Source organism: Phyllostomus discolor, chromosome X (assembly GCF_004126475.2).
Source record: "Phyllostomus discolor isolate MPI-MPIP mPhyDis1 chromosome X, mPhyDis1.pri.v3, whole genome shotgun sequence".
In the NCBI taxonomy this organism is placed as follows: Eukaryota; Metazoa; Chordata; class Mammalia; order Chiroptera; family Phyllostomidae; genus Phyllostomus; species Phyllostomus discolor.
Window position 1 is genome coordinate 31,240,516 of NC_050198.1, and position 18,829 is coordinate 31,259,344.

An 18,829-nucleotide genomic window follows, 5' to 3' on the forward strand; every position below is an offset into this window, starting at 1 on the left:
GAGAGGGGAAGGGAGGGAGAAATAGAGGGAGAGAAACGTCAATATGTGGTTCCATCTCATGCTCCCCCTACTGGGGACCTGACCTGCAACCCAGGCATGCTCCCCAGACCAGGGATTGAACTGTGACCCTTTGGTTCACAGGCCAGCTCTCAATCCACAGAACCACATCAGCCAGAGTTCCATTAGGTTTTGAGGTGTCTGAGGGTGGAACACCAGTGTAGTGGCCACTGTAATGAAAGGGGTTTTTGAGACCAAAAATATGATGCAGCCAATTCCACAGATCATAAAAGAATTTATTATAAGGTAAGTTCCTTACAGGGATAGGATTGGAGTGGATAGGTGACACATTATGAGCAGATATTCTTCGCTATCAGACTGCTTTACAGTATATTTTTATAGTATACCTTAGATATTAATGATTGACAATACAAAGGGACTAAGAATGCAGTATGTTCCAGGAACCATACCTCCTGGTGGTTTTGTGATAATGACTACTTAGAATGGACACTCACACCGGTTTGATATTTATCTCAGTTGTCATGCCATTCTGGCCAATTACTGACAAGAATCTTTACAGCCACATTGTATAGGTTTAAGAAACAGATAATGATTAACTGTAAGGCTTTGGCATGCTGGTTGAGAATAGTGAGGTTGGTCAGAGTTCACAGCATGAAAAATGTGAGTAGAAAAGAAATCAGGGACACAAAAATGGAGTTAGTTTTGTTCACAACTACATCCATACACAAGGCCTGAAACTAATTCTTTGTGGCATAATTCTCTGCCCTCTGGGGCTGTGGTGGCTCCATCTTTTGTGTCTGTGGCAACACTTTCAACCCCTGCACTGCCTACTATTCCATTGGTCTCCACCTCTGGGCCTGCATCTCCACCCTCTGACTGCACCCAAGGCTCTGCCCTTGAAGTCATTCTTCCTTTTTTGCAAAGTAGCATATGTTTACAGCTAAGTAGTTCCAATCAGAAGGTTTCCTACCTGCAAAATTTTGGAAGCCTGACAGCCTTCTTTCATTTTGTCCTGTGTCTGTCCCTTTCAGTTCAGGCATGCAGTGTTTCTCAAAAGCCTTGTAGCTGTCTTGTGTATGTCCCCATGAGACAAGAGATCTTTACTAGATAATCCCATCTCTATTCCTAGATGGTTCAGTAGGTCCAGGAGTCACATACCTAATCTCTTCAGGAAAAAAATCTCTAGCCATACTCTTGACTTTTTCTACATAACACTAGTTAGTAACACTGAATTTTCTGATTTTAGCATTCTTTACAATATGGGTTGGCCAAGAATATCCCAAATCATCAAGTGTTGGTTCCTTTTTCCTTAATAGTTTCTTCCTTAATATGTTTCTTTTGTCTCACATTTTACTATAAGCAGCAAGACAAAACCAGGCTATACCTTCAATATTTTGCTTGAAAATCTCTCAGCTAAATATCTGTTAATTCTGTATAAGTTCTATTTGCCATACAACCATAGAACATAATCTGTCATATTTTCTGCCACTATATAATAAGGGTAGTCTTTCCTCCAGTTTCTAATAACATGTTCCTTATTTTTATCTGATATCTCACGGTAGAAGCACTTTTAATGGTCATACTTCTATTAACATTCTGCTCATGATGATACACATATTCTCTAGGATGATAGAGGTTTCCTCTACTGTCTTTCTCACTTCCTTCTGGGGCCTTTGCAGGAGTGCCTTTAATGTCCATGTTTCTTCCAATAGTCTCTTCAAGGCAATCTAGGCTTTTTCTGTCACATGCCTCAAAATTCTTCCAGATTCTACAAATTATCCCAAGCCAAAATCACTTCCACATTTTAGGTATTTATTATAGTACTTCATGTCCCAATACAATTTATATTAGTTTCCAGGTATGCCATAACTAATGACCAAAAACTTAGCTTTAAACAACAAATATTTATTATTTTATAGTTCTGGAGGTCAAAAGTCTGAAATCAAGGTGTTGGCAGAGCCATGGTCCTTCTGAAGGCTCTAGAGGAGAATCCTTCCTTGCCTCTTCTAGCTTCTAGCAGTTCAAGTTGTTCTTTGGCTTGTGGCTATATCACTATCTGTGGTTTCAGGCATCCACTGGGGGGTCCTAGAACATGTATCCTGTGGATAAGAGGAGGGTAGAAATACTGTGTATATAACATATTGGTGACAACCAAACAACTGCTTATTGTCTTCATAGTATTCGTTTTCATTTTTGTCTTCCCCCACTAATGTACCAACAGGATTTGCCCTGAAGAAAATTTGCATATAGCTGCAGAAGCTACTGTGGACACTGACTTCTGCAGTTCATTCTTCAGGACCTGCAGGAACTCCATGTTGTTTTACAGGCCTACTTGAGTCTTCACAAGGCCATTCCACCATTCTATCAAGCCAGCTGCTCTGGAATGGTGGAGAACATGGTAAGACAAGTGACTTCCATGAGATTGGACCCATTGCTGCACTTCATTTGCTGTGGCGTGAGTTTCTTAATCAGAAGCAATGCTGTGTGGAATGTCATCATGGTGGATAAGGCATTCTGGAAGAACACAGATGGCAGTTTTGGCAGAAGCACTGTATGCAGGGGAGGCAAATCCATATCCAGAGTAACTGTCTATTGCAATAAGAACAATGTGCTGCCCCTTCCATGATGGAAATAATCCAATGGAATCAACCTGCCACCAGATAGCTGGCTGATCACCCTGGGGAATGGTACCGTATCAGGGATTCAGTGTTGTTCTTTGCTGTTGGCAAATTAGGCTCTCTGCTGTAGCCAGGTCACCCTTGGTGACTGGAAGTCCATGTTGTTAAATCCGTGCATAACCTCCATCCTTATTACTGTGGTCATTTTGGTCATGAGCCTACTGTGCTCCCATCTTCATTAGTCCAAGTTGCACACACTTCAAGAATCATATCTAAGTGTGGATCATGCATGAGTGTCCAAAGGCATCAAGAAAACTATTGTTTTTTTTTTTTTAATCCTCACCTGAGGACATTTTTTCATTGCTTTTAGAGAGAAAGATAGAAGGCGAGGGAGAGAGGGGGAGAGAGAGGGGGAGGGAGGGAGAGAGGGGAGGGAGGGAGAAGGGAAGGGAGAGGGGGAGAAAGAGAATGTGAGAGAGAATATGAGAGAGAAACTGGTTGCTTTCTTGTACATGCTCTGACTTGGGATTGAACCTGCAACCTTTTGGTCTATGGGACCAAACTCCAACCAACTGAGCCACACCATCCAGGGTGAGCTGTTGTGGATTGTTGTTCAGAGATAGGTTATTTTTTTTCAGGGCCTTATTGAAATATGACCTCTTTTATGTAGTTTTATGGAGAGGAGCTAGTGATATTCACAGATATGGAATGTGTATCCTTGTGAAATTCAAATAACTGATCAGATGTTGTTTCTTGCTTCGTACCAGGGGTAGGCAACAATAGCAGTTTATTTTCGGTTCTGGAGTGTCATGGGCGGCTCCTACTCAGGGTATTATTCCTATGAATTTCACTTCTTCACTCCCTGGGCCCTTGGATTTTTATTGCATTTATCAACAAGCTTCAGTTGATAAATGTGTGTCACTATTGCATTTAAGTCAGTCTAGCTTGAGCTTCAGTTTCTGATATTATCATGATGTCATCAATGAAGTCTGTTACTATACTTTGGACCTGCATCAAGTTCAAATCTTTTCTAACCAAATTATGACAGTTGAATTATGACAAATGTTGAATTCAAATACTACTTTGGCGATACAATAAATATAAATTTGGATCCTTCCCATGTGAAAGCAAATGGCAGTTGACTGATTTTCAATAATGCGATAGAGAAAAAAGCATTTGCAGGATCAGCCACTGAGAACCAGCCTCCTTTAGTTTCCTGTATTTTCACTGTTGAACCATATCAGGAACTACTGATGCTGTATGCAATACTAATTTATGTAAGTCTTGTTAATCTCTCTGAGCCATCCATCTTTTTCATAGGCCACACAAGTCTATTCTAAAGAGAATTCTAAAGAGAATTTGTTGGACCAGCACTCCAGCTTCTGACATGTCATTAATTAAAGTGGTAATCTCTTTTTGTCCATCATGTATTCTATACTGCTTCAAAATAAAAACTTGTATGGATAGACTTGGACAGTTCTAAAGATTCTCATTTATCATGTGTGAATAATATGGGCCAAAGGGTAAACTTACATTGCTTGTTTTGCAATACTAGATGGAAGTGTTTCCCAGTCAGACATAGTATCCAAATCAATAATACATCTAAATGAAAGATATGTAACTACTTCACATAAAATTCATTCAAACATTCCCATTTTCATCATAATTTTTACCTTAATCCTGTCAGCTATTGTATCTTAATACATCAACTGGTGTATTGTTCTTCTGTATCAAAGAGTTACAGAAAACTTTCTTTTCTACTCCCTGGCCATTTAACCCACACATGACCTTGGATCTCTAGCTGGAGACCAAGATAAACCATGAGTCCATACTCATAATAAATGAACGAATGACAGAGAAGGGAAAACTCTTCCTTAATGCCTAATGACAATTACTAATGTGGAAAGAATGATAAAGTTGAAAAAATAGCCTGGGCTGGTGTGGCTCAGTGGATTGAGCATGAGCCTGTGAACCAAAGGGTTGCTGGTTTGATCCCCAGTCAGGGCACATGCCTAGGCCGCAGGCCATGTTCCCAGTAGGGGGTATGTGAGAGGCAACCACACTTGATGTTTCTCTCCCTCCCTTTCCTCTCTAAAAATAAATAAAATCTTATTTTAAAAAAACAAAAACATTTTGCAACCATTGAGCCAAGCAAAAATCGTAGGTGGATGCCAAAGCTATTGGTTGAAAGTTTAATGAGGAACAAATTATGTACGTAGCCTTAAGGTATGTCCCCACAGATTGCACATTAATTACAAAGGGCAAATTGGAGATTTTACAATGGAGTGACCTGATAGATATTACCTTGACTACATGATGAGAAAAATAGAAATTTTTATGTTTGAAAATTCCTTATAATCTTATCTTTTGGAGATCATTTTATGCTTAACAGTTCAGTAAATATACTTGAGAACAATGATTTTTTTTCAATATGACTGTCCAATTGTTCCAGAGCCATTTGTTGAAAAGAGTAGTCCTTCCCCACTGAATATCCTTGACACCTTTCTCAGACATCAATTGACTATATATGTGTGGGTCATTTCTAGACTCTGTTTTGTCGTGTGTGTGTGTGTGTGTGTGTGTGTGTGATCAGTGCTGTTTGTAATATTTTTATTTTAAGGAACGTACTGAGATTGCTGTTTTTGTGCACTAGTATATGTTCCATTTTTGTGAATGTTCCATAGGTACTTGAGAAAAAGTACCCAGCATGTTTTGTATGATCCAGGTGTAGGGTTTTATTAACTTTTTTTAAGATTTTATTTATTTATTTTTAGAGAGGGAAGGGAGAGAGAGAGAGAGAGAGGGAGAGAAACATCAATGTGCGGTTGCTGGGGGTTATGGCCTGCAACCCAGGAATGTACTCTGGCTGGGAATTGAACCTGGGACACTTTAGTTCCCAGCCCGCGCTCAATCCACTGAGCTACGCCAGCCAGGGCTGGGTTTTATTAATTTTATCTTTATTTTTTATTGTTGTTTAATTACATTTGTCCCCTTTTCCCCCATTACTCTCTCCTGTCATACCCACCCCCACCTTCCGTATTCAATCCTCCACCCTCTGTTGTCTGGCCATGGGTCCTTTTATACGTGTTCCTTGATGACCCCTCCCCTTCTTTGCCTTGTTATCCTCCTCCCCCTTCCCCTCTGGTTACTGTCAGTTTGTTCTTTATTTCCATGTCTCTGGTTATATTTTGCTTGCTTGTTTTATTGTTTAGGTTCCACTTGTAGGTGAGATCATATGGTATTTGTCTTTTACCGCCTGACTTATTTCACTTAGCATAATGCTCTCCAGTTCCATCCATGCTGTTGCAAAGGGTAGGGGCTCCTTCTTTCTTTCTGCTGCATAGTATCCCATTGTGTAAATGTACCACAGTTTTTTTATTTTTAAACATAGATTTTAATCAAGTTCACTATTATACATACATAAAAAAACAAATGAGATACATTGATTTAATTCCTAGAGATTTTTCAAAATCAATATCCAATTCTAACATTTAAATAATTTCTATTTTTTCAATTACAGTTAACATGCAATATTACACAGGGGTGGACAAAACTAGGTTTACAATTGTAAGTAAATGAAACAGTTTATTCTTGTATTATCATTTATTAATTATTGTACTATTTTCCATACAAATAACAGTAAACCTACTTTTGCCCACCCCTGTATTAGTTTCAGGTGTACAACCCAGTGAGTAGATATTTATGTCCCTTCAAAGTAGGCACCTTGGAACCTCATATATATATATATATATAGACTCCCCCAGAAAAACACCAGAATTACATTCTGGAGGGTAGGCTCCTTGTAATACAGGCTTCCCCTGCTAGGTAAGTGTTCTAGGGACCCATCTGTATCAGTTTACTAGCTGGCATTGTTGTGAGAGGCTGCATTCAGTTTCAGTGATTTTTTTTCTGAAAACTCTTTCAATTTGTTTGCCCATTTCAAGATGGGTGATTAATGGGCACACCTGCCCACACTGCAATGACTGTTCAGCAGTTTTTGACCAAACACAGCATACCCCCCCATGCCCCAACCTCCCTATTCATCCCATCTTTCCTCCAGCAACTTTTTGTTTGTTTGGATAAAAAAAGTCTTCAAAGAGAAACATTTTGCCTATGTGGAAGAGGTGAAACAAAAAAATGGCAGAAGCACTAAAAGGCATTAAATCGATGAGTTCAAAAACTATTTTAAACAGTGGGAAAAATGTCTTGATAGGTGTATTGCATCAAATGGAGAGTACTTTGAAGGTGACTTAAGTTTAAACTTGTAAGAATAGAAACACAATTTTTAATAAATATATTCAATTTTTTGGGTCCCCCCTCATACATACACACACACATCTAAAAGATCTACATTGTTGCCCTGGCCAGTATGGCTCAGGTGGTTGGAGCAGCCTCCCATATACCACAATGTTGCAGGTTCAATTGTCAGTCAGGGCACATACCTAGGTTGTGGGTTTCATACCTGGTTGGGACATGTATGGGAGGCAACCAGTTGATGTTTTTCTTTCATATAAATGTCTGTCTGTCTCTCCCCTCCTTTTCCTCTCTCTCTAAAATCAATAAACATACTACAAAAATAGAAGTTCCACATTATTGATTATGTTGTTTAAGTCTTTTATAGGATAACATTTTTTTTGTCCACTTAATCTAGTATGTTAAAAGTCTCCCTTTCCAGAATGTTTCTATTTCTTCTTGCATTCCTGTAGGTTTTGGTTAATATAGGCTTTCGCTGTGTTACTTTGTGCATAGGTATTCACAAATGTCTTTATTGTTATATCTTTATTGTGGACAAAGTTTTTAACATTACAAAGACTGATAAACATTACTTTGTCTGATATAATTACTTTCAGATATTACTTTGTTTGTTATCAGGATTTTAATCCCTGCTTTTATATTGTCTTAATTTGGTAAATCTTTATCCATTTCTTTAATTTTAGCCTTTCTGAATGACTGTGTTTTAAGCTTGTTTCTTGTATATATAGCATGGTGTTGGGTTCTGCTTTATGAGGCAATGGGAAAACCTTTTTCTTTTAATAGGTGAGGTCAGCCCATACACATTTATTTGTATTACTGTTTGGTAATATAAATAATACAAATATGTTTGGTCTCAATTTTCTCATTTAAATATTTTGTAATTACTATGTGTATTTGTTATAAGAGGTCTGTCCAGAAGGTATCCAGCCATGTACTATGAAAAATAGAGACATTTATTGAAGAAGATACAAGGTACAAAAAACATTGTACATAGGACAATGACACCTCAGTTCCCTTCAAAGTAGGCACCTTGGAACCTCCCACAATTCTCCCAATTGACATCAGTTGCCCCATCATATTTTCTTGAATTTCATCGATGGTCTGAAATCTCTTCCCTTTCAAAGGTGATTTTAGTTTTGGGAAAAGCCAGAAGTTACAGAGTGCCAAATCTGGGCTGTAGTGGGCCTGAGTCACCTGGGCGATTTGATGTTGTGCCAAAAAAGTGTGCATGATACATGATGCATGAGTGGGTGTGTTGTTGTGATGAAGCTGCCAATCACCAGTTGCCCATAGCCATGGCCTTCTGAATCACCCAAATAGCTTTTGCAGAACAATGTTCAAGGTTGACTGAAAATCTGATGCAGATTCATTGGTTTACATGCTCATTTTGAATGTGACAGCCATACAATACACATGGTCACTCAATAGCATCTACTGCCCCCACTGACAAGTTCAGTGAAGTTGTCATTCTTCACACATGCACATTGTAGTCCACTGTCCTTGGTTGCCAGGTTACATCGATGTCATACAAACCAATCTCATTATATTAATAATGGCTGGACTTTTCCTGGACAGACCTCATCATATTTACTGTGTTTCTTTCTCTCTTGAGTGTTTCTTCTACTTTTTTGTTTTTTTGGTAATTAAGAAGGTTTATATTTTTATGCTGGGGTTACCTTTGAGTTAATACTTTTTGATAGTATACTTAGTTAACCCTTTTTTCTTTCTTCTTATTATTTATTTATAAAAAATTGTATATATTTACTGATTGCCCTATTTCCCTGAAGACTGAGGAATGAACAAAAAGGGAGATTGTAACAAAGTGAAAGCTTAGTCCCTCTCTGATTCCATCTTATTTAAGCCTGCTTTGTTCCCATGGCCCTCAGGCTGATAGCTTCTGCTTAGTCTTGCATGTAGACAGGTTAATCATTAAAGGAATTTTGCCTGTGGCTTGAGTTCTACAAAAACAGCTACTCCCATTTTTCCTTTCCTTGACATAAGTGAAGCCTGAAGTCTGTATTTTCATTTCTCTTTTTTAGTAGAGAAAATACTAGAAAAAAAATTGAAGTCTGTACTTTCTGAAGATGGATTTGAGGTACCACTAGGGCTCCTATCTTCTCAGTTGGTGCCTTCTTGATCAATAAACCTTTAATAAACCTTTCCTTAGTCCCCATCCCAAATTGTATATATTTAAAGTATGCAACATGATGACTTGATATGCATATATTAACATAGTGAAATGGGTACTGTTGTTAAACTAATTAACATATCTCCTCACATAATTACCCGTTTTTGTATGCTAAGTGCACCTGAAATCTACTCTTAGCATATTTCAGTATTAGCATGCCTTCTTCAGTATTTGCAATTATTGGTCTATCTTAGCATTCTCTTCTGAGCTCCAGAATCACCTGCCAGCTGGACATCTCTATTAGTATGTAGCACAAACACTCTAGTTCAAGTCCAAGATCTGTGTCAATTTCTCCTTTTGCCAACCCTTGTTCTTTCCTGTTTTGCAATCTCAATATATGGCACCAGCCTCAACTCAGCTGCTCATGCCATTATCCTGGGAGTAATATAGATTCCCTTTTTCCCACTTGATACTATTCTGTGTAACTTATAAATATAAATATATTATGAGAAGGTCAGAAAATATTCTGATGGTATAGGGAGTCAAGTATTTTGGAGACTGATGATCTATAGAAAAAAAAGTTGATAATCCCTCCACTGTCTGGCCCCTAAATGTCTCTATAGCCCAGCAATTTTCAACCTTTTTCATCTCATGGCACACATGAACTAATAACTAAAATTCTGCAGCACACCAAAATTTTTTTTGCCAATCTGAGAAAAATATGTATAATTTTGACTCATTCACACTGGATGGCTATTGTATTGCTGTTTTCATTTTTTATTTGATAGTCTAAGGAAAAAGAGGTTAGTGCTCCTGACTAAATAGTCAGGTATTGCATGTTTTAAAAATACTTGTGGCACACCAGTTGAAATTGCTGCTGTAGCCTTTTATCTCATCACAGCTTGAAGGACTGTTTTCCTGTCATACTGTGCTACATAATTCTATAACTCACTATCTTTGTTTTGTGTCTCCCTGCCTTTTCTTATGTTATTGCCCCATATTCATGAGAGAAATGATATTCTTATTTAAGGATTCAAAGTGCTACCTCCCCAAGTGAAGTTCAGTCTCATAACACAAAATGCAATCTGGTTCCTTCCCTTGTGAAAGCCCATTGCACCCTGTATACATGTCCAGTATAGCTCCTGTAGCAGCTCATCACAGCTCATTACTTGTATATGTGTTCATATACAAGTATCCTTACTGGGGTATAAGCTCCTTGAGAGCAGGTACTCTTCCTTTTTCCTTTTTCTTTCCCCAGCAACTGGGGCAGGTTAATGTGCATAGTGTTAACTCAGTATTATGTAGTCTTTTCTTCATGAATTGATAAAGTAACATAGAAGCAGGGCTGTTCTGGGTCCCTCTGCCCCCACAAAGTATAATATCAAGCAATATAGGGAGATGTGCCTTGTGTAGTTGTCCTAGTCAATTCTCAATAGTGCTATTGACAGAATTAATTCCCAAACATCTTTTCCATATGTCCCATTCTGATCATTGCAGATTGTTGTTACAGGGATCTGTGTCTTTTGAGGACGTGGCTGTGGATTTTACTCGACAGGAGTGGCAGCAACTGGACCCTGCTCAGAGGACTATGCACAAGGATGTGATGCTAGAGAACTACAGCAATTTGGCATCTGTAGGTGAGGATTATAGTCCATGTAACTCCTTGTATCATGTGTTTCCTTTTTTGGTTGCTGTATGTGTACAGCCTTTGTAGAGTTTAATGATACTTTAGCTTTAGATTCAAGGATCACAGATGATTGATCAGTTTGGGGCACCAGGAAGAGTGTGTGTGTTCTTACTTCCCCCGCTGAAAGGTTTAAATGGGCCCCCTTCCTTGTGCAGCTCATGAAGATGCACCTTCCTCCTCCATCAGAGGCCCTAAAGCTCAGACAAGTTGGCCCATGTCCTGTGCCATTTCCCATTAACAGGCCTCTGCGTGGCCAAACCAGAGATGATCTTCAAGTTGGAGCAAGGAGAAGAGCTATGGGTATTAGAGGAGGAATCCTCAGGCCATGGTTACCCAGGTGAGTGAGCAAGAACTGGACATATGGATAATAGGGGAGATAAGAGCCCAGGAATTCAGGTCTAAGGTTACCTTTTGGCAGTATTTTTCAGGAATCTTTCTCTAGAGGCCCTTGTTCTTTCAAAATGACTGGAGGACAGAGGGCTGTATGCTCCAGATGCCTAAATCACATATCCCAATATCATGTACACACTTAAGTGCTCTTTCCTATTTTATCTTGATTTTTGTGGTTATTTACTACTTATCAATCTCTGCCTGCCTCATCTTAGACATTTATCCTTACCTAGCCTCTCTTTAGTATTCTCAGTGCCTTCCTTCTTTCTGTTGCCTTGGATGCCTTCTGTTGTGGGCATTCATTCATACATTCATGAGTGTCAACTATATGCTGGTCATGTTCCAGGTATTGGGGGTCCAGCATGAATAAACTAATATCTTTTCTCCTGGAGCTTGCAATTCTACATGAGTGCAATACACCAGAAGTAAACAAATACATAGTGGTTGGCAGTGAAAGGAAAATCAATGTAGGATAAGAAGGATAGCCAATGACAAGATATGAACTTTTAAGGAATGTGGTCAGGGAAGACTTTCTGGTAAGGTTAACATCATTGCACTAATACCAGTGAAGTGAAAGAGATGTAGCCATGTAGATTTTGAATATTCTGGGCACAGAGATCAGTAAGTGCCAAGCCTAGTCTGAGTGATATATCCTAGCAATAGCAAAGAGGGCAGTGTAGCTTAAGTGTGGGTGGTGAGAGTGTTAAGAGGTAATATCAGAACATTAGCTAGAGGCCAAATTATGTAGAGTTTTATAGGCTGTGTTAAGCAATTTAATTTTGTATTGTGACAAGGTAAGCTATGTTGGGTTTTGAGTGAGTGATATGATCCAATTTGTTTTAAAAGGATCTCTTTCACTGCTGTGTGGCAACAATTCTGTTGGGGGTAATGCCCTCAGGCATGATAATGACCTTCTTCAGCATCAGAAGATTCAAATTTTGGATCAAACTCTTGAATATAGTGGATATGGGAAAGTCTTGTACAAGAAAATGGGCTTTGTTGGACATAAAAGAACACATACAAGAGATAAAACCTTTGACTGTTATGAATGTGGGAAAACTTACTGTAGGAAATCAAACCTTATTGAACATCTGAGAGTACACACAGGGGAGAAACCTTATAAATGTAATCACTGTGAAAAAAACCTTTAGTGCAAGATCATACCTCATTGCTCATCATAAAACTCACACAGGGGAAAAGCCCTTTGAATGTAATGAATGTGGGAAATCTTTTGGTAGGAAGTCACAACTCATTCTACATCAGAGAACACACACAGGAGAGAGACCATATGAATGTACTGAATGTAAGAAAACCTTTTCTGAGAAGGCAACCCTCACAATTCATCAGAGAACTCACACAGGGGAGAAACCCTATGAGTGTAGGGAATGTGGGAGAAAATTTTGTGTTAAAATATCTCTTACCCAGCACCAGAGAACTCACACTGGGGAGAAACCCTATGAATGTGGTGACTGTGGGAAAAACTTCCGTGCAAAGAAATCCCTAAATCAACACCAGAGAACTCACACAGGTGAGAAACCCTATAAGTGTGAGGAATGTGGGAAATTCTTTAGAATGAGGACTACTCTCAATAATCATCAGAGAACTCACACAGGTGAAAAACCCTATCAGTGTAATGAATGTGGAAAATCATTCAGGGTGCACTCATCTCTTGGGATACATCAGCGAATTCACACAGGAGAGAAACCTTATGAATGTAATAAATGTGGTAATGCCTTCTATGTTAAAGCACGCCTCATCAAACATCAGAGAATGCATTCAGGAGAGAAACCTTATGAATGTGGTGAATGTGGAAAGATCTTTAGTATGAAGAAATCCCTTTGTCAACACCAGAAAACTCACACAGGAGAGAAACCTTATGAATGTAGTGAATGTGGAAATGCCTTTTATTAGAAAATATGTCTTACTGAACATCAGCGAATTCACACAGGAGAGAGACCCTTTGAATGTCAAGAATGTGGGAAAGCCTTTTGCCGCAAAGCACACCTCACAGAACATCAGAGAATGCACTTAGGTCAGCGCTTGCCTTATGCTGTGGAGAAAGTTTCTCTGTGAAGACTCCCCTCATCATTTGATCAAGCCCGTTTGGACCATCTGATCACCAGAGCACACAGAATGCATCTGTTACAGTTTGACTCCTACATTGGTATGAAAATATGTCCTGATCCCCTTAGGGGATAGCTCATTGTTGTTTTTCTTTCATTTGGATTTTCTTAATTAGTGGTGAAGTTGAACATCTTCCTCTCTGTTGATTGGCTATTTGGGTTTTTGTTCTGTACATTGACTATTCATATCCTCTATTCATATCCTTTTGCTCATTGTTTTCTTTTCTTTTTTTAAAGATTTTATTTATTTTTAGACAGAGGGGAAGGGAGGGAGAAAGAGGAGAGAAACATCAATGTGTGGTTGCCTCTTGTGTGCCCCCTACTGGGGACCTGGCCCACAACCCAGGCATGTATCCTAGACTGGGAATTGAACTGGCAACCCTTTGGTTCACAGGCCAACACTCAATCCACTGAGCCACACCAGCTAGGACTGCTCATTGTTTTCTAATGGGCAGTTTATCTTTGATCTCTTGGGGTTTTTTAAATGATTTTATTTATACTTAGAGAGAGGGGAAGGGAGGGATAAAGAGAGGGAGAGAAACATTGATGGGAGAGAGAAACATCAATCAGTTTCTTCTCACATGCACCCCAGCCAGGGACCTGGCCCACAACCTAGGCATGTGCCCTGATGGGGAAGCGAACCAGTGACCTTTTGCTTTTCGAAATGATCCCCAACCACCTGAGCCATGCCAATCAGGCTTACCTCTTGTATGAAATGTTATTTGTTGTTGTTTTTTAATATATGAGACTATAAAATTTTTTTTAGTCATGTGTGTTGCAAAGAGCTCCCAGACTATGAGTGGTTCTTTAATTTTGTTAACTCTTTTCTTCTGCCCAAGTTTTATGTTTTAATATTGTCATTTTCAAGGTGATAGTATTTCTCTTATACTTTCCTTCAAAGTTAAAATTTTTCTTTCAGTGTTTAGAATTTTAATGTATCCTGAGTTTTTAAAATATAGTATGAATTCTGCAATATAGAATGATATATTGCTTTTTAAAAGTTTATTTATTTATAGATATATTGTTTTTTTTATTTTATTAAATTTATTGGGGTGACATTGGTTAATAAGATCATATAGATTTCAAGTGTATATTTTCTATGATATATAATCTGTATATTATATTGTGTGGCCACTACCCAAAGTCAAATCATCTTCCATCACCATATGTTTGACCCCCTCTACCCTTCACTCCTGCCCACCCCCCTTCCTTCTGGTAACCATCATGCTGTTGTCTTTCTGTGTCTGTGTAAAAACTTTAATTATGATATCACACTATGTTTAAACTTCCACAACTTTCTTTTTTTTTTCACAAAATGTTTCCTTTCTAAGATCTATCCATATTGATAAATATAGATCTGGTTTATTCATTTGTCTTCATTCCCCTAGTGAAAGGCATTTGTGATGTCTCTGTGTTTAGTGTCTAAATCTAGAAGTGAAACTGATTGGTCATAGGGTATAGGAGGTGTGCTTAAGCTATTGTGCACTAGCTCCAAACCTATCCTTCTATACTGTGTTTTGTGATGTGAGGCCATGACTCTATGAAGCACATTTCTGTCTTGTCAGCTGCTCCTTTTTGGGCCTCCCTGTTTATCTGAGTGTCAGGCTGGCATTACTTCTTCACTGGGGCAGTAAGCAGTTCCTCAGAGTAGCAGCAGTTTAATCTACTTTGCAGTTTTCCACCATTCACACAACAGCCTTATGGTCCCCTAATCCTCTAGAGTCATTAGCAGCATCTGGCTGGTGCCACTAGAGGTATGAGTCCTAGCCACATGAGACCCCCTCCCCCAACCTTCTAATTTTTAATGGATTATTTTCTTCCCTTACTACTCCAGCCTGGCTTCTTTGTGAAGTTGCTACCTCCATGATAACTTTAATGTTCTCTTTTTGTCTTTTCATTTATGTCATTAATAACTTCATAATCAGTTAAGAATTCTTCATAGTAAGTTCTTTCTATTAAAATAACTGATAAGGCTTCTGTCTCCTAGCTGGGTTCTGGTTAACATAAAAGTTTTTCAACTTTATTAAATAATTGAGACCTGGACAGTTAGCTCAGTTGGTTAGAGCATCATCCCAATATGCTAAAGTTGCAGGTTCAATCCCTGATCAGGGCATGTACAAGAATCAACCAATGAATGTATAAATAAGTGGAATAACAAATCAATGTTTTTTCCATTCTCAAATCAGTGAATAAAAAATAAGAATTGAATTTCCCTCCAAATTGTACTAATTTACAATCTAATGAGCAGTTGGAAAAAAAATTTACATTTTCCCATGTATTCATCAATACTTATTATCAGTCTTTCAAATTGTTGCCAATCAGAAAAGTATAAAATGGCTTTAAACCTTTACATTCATGAATGTGGTTTGTCTTTTTTATTTTTAATGCATATTTTTTTGACCTTCAATAATATTTTATGGTTTTCCCCAATAAATTATCTTTGAAAGCTAATCTTTTAATAGAAACTTTGCTCATATACATGAGCATAATGTATACATTATAATTCAAAATATAATGATGTATTATGGGGTTTATACATATTCTTATATGTGATATGTGTGTGTATAAACACACACACATGCAAATCTCCACAGAAAACATTTTTGCTGTATACATTCATTTTGTTTTACTCTCATATTCTCCACCTTGATTGCTCTTTATTCCTTTCTGCATTCCTTCCAGGATCATTTTCTGAAAAATACCCATTAGAGTTTTCTGTAGTGGAGGTCTGTTAACAGCAAACCTCAACTTTCTTTGAGAATGTTTTCTATTGTACCTTATTTGATAAGCAAAAGCAAATCTTTTACCTTTAGTATTTGGTGACTATGCCATAGTAAATTGATGCTAAATTAAAAGCCTTTTTTTTTTGCTTTTTCCCCTGAATGTCCTATAATGATTATGATGATCCAAGATATTTGAATTAATTATCAGATGGCTCCCCAATATAGCATAAACTTGAATATACATATTACACTTTCTGCATTTTGTATACAGAATGCCTCACCTCCATTTGCTAAGTATTGATTTATGAAGATGTTATCTCATCAATTCTTCTAACCTTCAACTTACCTATTTAAAACATTAAAATTGATTTTTTTCAGAGCTCAGAAAACATTTTATTTAACAGGTGGAAGATATGCATAGGGCAAGTTATGGGGAAAGGATGTGGAACTTTAATGCCCTTTGAGTGCACCACTCTTTCCAAATTTCTATATGTTTACTGGCTTTGAAGTTCTCTAAAACCCATCATTTGGGGTGTTTCTGGAGGTTTTATTACATAGACATGGCTGATTAAATCATTGGTGATTAAACTTAATAACTTAATCTCCAGCCCCACTCCCCTGCCAAGAGTTCTTTTTTTAACTTTTTAATTGAATTTATTGGGGTGACATTGGTTAATAAAGTTACATAGGTTTCAGGTGTACAACTCTATAACACACCATCTATATATTGTATTGTGTGTTCACTACCCAAAGTTAAGTATCCTTCCATCACTGTTTAACCCATTATGCCCTCTACTACCTCCCTCCACCCACTTTCCCTCTGGTAACCACCATACTGTTGTCTGTGTCTATGAGTTGTTTTCTTTTGTTTTGTTATAGCTTAATCCCTTCACCTTTTTCATCCAGCCCTGCAATCCTCCTCCCCTCTGATAGCTGTAAGTTTCTTCTCTATCTATGAGTCTGTCTGTATTTTGGTTGTTAGTTTATTTTTGTTCATTTGATTCCATATATGAGATCATATGGTATTTGTCTTTCTCTGACTGGCTTATTTCACTTAGCACAATGTTCTCCAGGTCCATCCATACTGTCACAAAGAGTAAGATTTCCTTCTTTTTTACTGACAAATTTGATGTTTTAAAATTATTATTATGGAAAATGCCTAGCATAAATAAAACAATCTATAATGATAGAAAGCAGATCAGTGGTCATCTCTGGAGTGAGAATTAATTCATAAGTGGTAAGAGGGAACTTTCTGGGATGATGGAACTATTCTGTATATTGATTGGAATGTTTGTTAATGGGTGTATACAACAGTCATCAAAAGAGTAAACTTAAGATCTGTATATTTTCAGTATCAAAATTAAAAGAGAACCAACTGTATGGGAAAACATATTTGCCAATGATACCTCAGACAAGGGTTTAATCTCCAAAATATATAAAGAACTTACATGACTGCACTCTAAGAAGACAAGGAATCCAGTTAAAAAATGGGCAAAGGACTTGAACAGATGCTTCTCCAAGGAGGACATACAGAAAATCCAAAGACACATGAAACGATGTTCAATATCGCTAGCTACCAGAGAGATGCAAATTAAAACCACAATGAGATACCACTTCACACCAGTCAGAATGGCCATCACAAACAAAGCAACAAACAACAAGTGTTGGAGAGGTTGTGGAGAAAAGGGGTCCCTAGTGCACTGTTGGTGGGACTGCAGACTTGTACAACCACTATGGAAAGCAGTATGGAACTTCCTCAGAAAACTAAAAATGGATCTGCCTTTTGACCCTGCAATTCCACTGCTGGGACTCTATCCTAAGAATACTAAAACACCAATCCAAAAGAACCTATGCATCCCAATGTTCATAGCAGCACAATTTACAATAGCTAGATGCTGGAAGCAACCAAGATGCCCATCAGTAAATGAATGGATCAAAAAACTGGTACATTTACACAATGGAATTTTATGCAGCAGAAAGAAAGAAGGAGCTCCTACCCTTTGCAACAGCTTGGATGGAGCTGGAAAGCATTATGCTAAGCGAAACAAGCCAGGCAGTGAAAGACAAATACCACATGATCTCACCTTTAACAGGAACCTAAACAACAAAACAAAGAAACAAGCAAAATATAACCAAAGACACTGAAATAGAGGACAGGCTGACAGTGACCACAGGGGAGAGTAGAGGGAATTTCAGGGGACAGTGGGAAGGGTTCACAGGAACAAACTTAAAGGACACATGGACAAAAACTAGGGGGAGGGTGGTAATGGGAGGGAAGTGGGGAGGGGTGGGAGGGGGAGCTGGATTGGGAGTAAAAGGGAGAAAACTGTATTTGAACAATGATTAAAATAAAATTTAAAAAGATCTGTGTATTTTATTGTATGTAAATTATATCTTACTTAAAAATTAAAAACAATAAAAAGTTCCCTCTTCCCACAGCAGGAGCTGCCTGGGAGAAAAACAGGAATTTTGACCACTAGCTGAAATGAAAGACATTGGCAATGAGAGACTTAGTCCTCCTAAGGCTTTAGAAATTGTCTTACTCCATGAAAATGACCTTTACTGAGGCCCATGATAGATTGCTGTGGTCCTCTTAGATACCATCACTTACATGGTCATCCCCCTACTGTGTGTATTTGACTCCCAGTACCCTAAGCACAGTCTCTCCTGACCTCCATTACCTACCACACAATAGGTTTTACCCGATGACATGGCAGCACAGTATCTACAAACACCCCATTAGCTAATAGCAGTTCTTATAACCTCTTTTAGTCCAGAGCACAATGTCTGCTGACCCACCATTAGCTCACAACATCTTATCACTACTTTTTGCTCCATTGGGGTCTGCTGACCACCTCCACCATTGCTCATAGCATCATGTCTCACAA

General features: G+C 38.2%; 1 protein-coding gene across 1 annotated transcript; it reads left to right on the top strand.

The window, feature by feature from the left end:
- Positions 1-2,067: 2,067 nt before the first annotated feature.
- ZNF157 (zinc finger protein 157) lies at positions 2,068-13,492 on the top strand. The gene is given in 5 exon segments (XM_036016543.1): positions 2,068-2,416; positions 10,529-10,655; positions 10,947-11,042; positions 11,942-12,231; positions 12,233-13,492. Coding segments are annotated over 5 exon segments (1,464 nt in total). The 5' UTR covers positions 2,068-2,401; the 3' UTR covers positions 13,169-13,492.
- Positions 13,493-18,829: the final 5,337 nt, after the last annotated feature.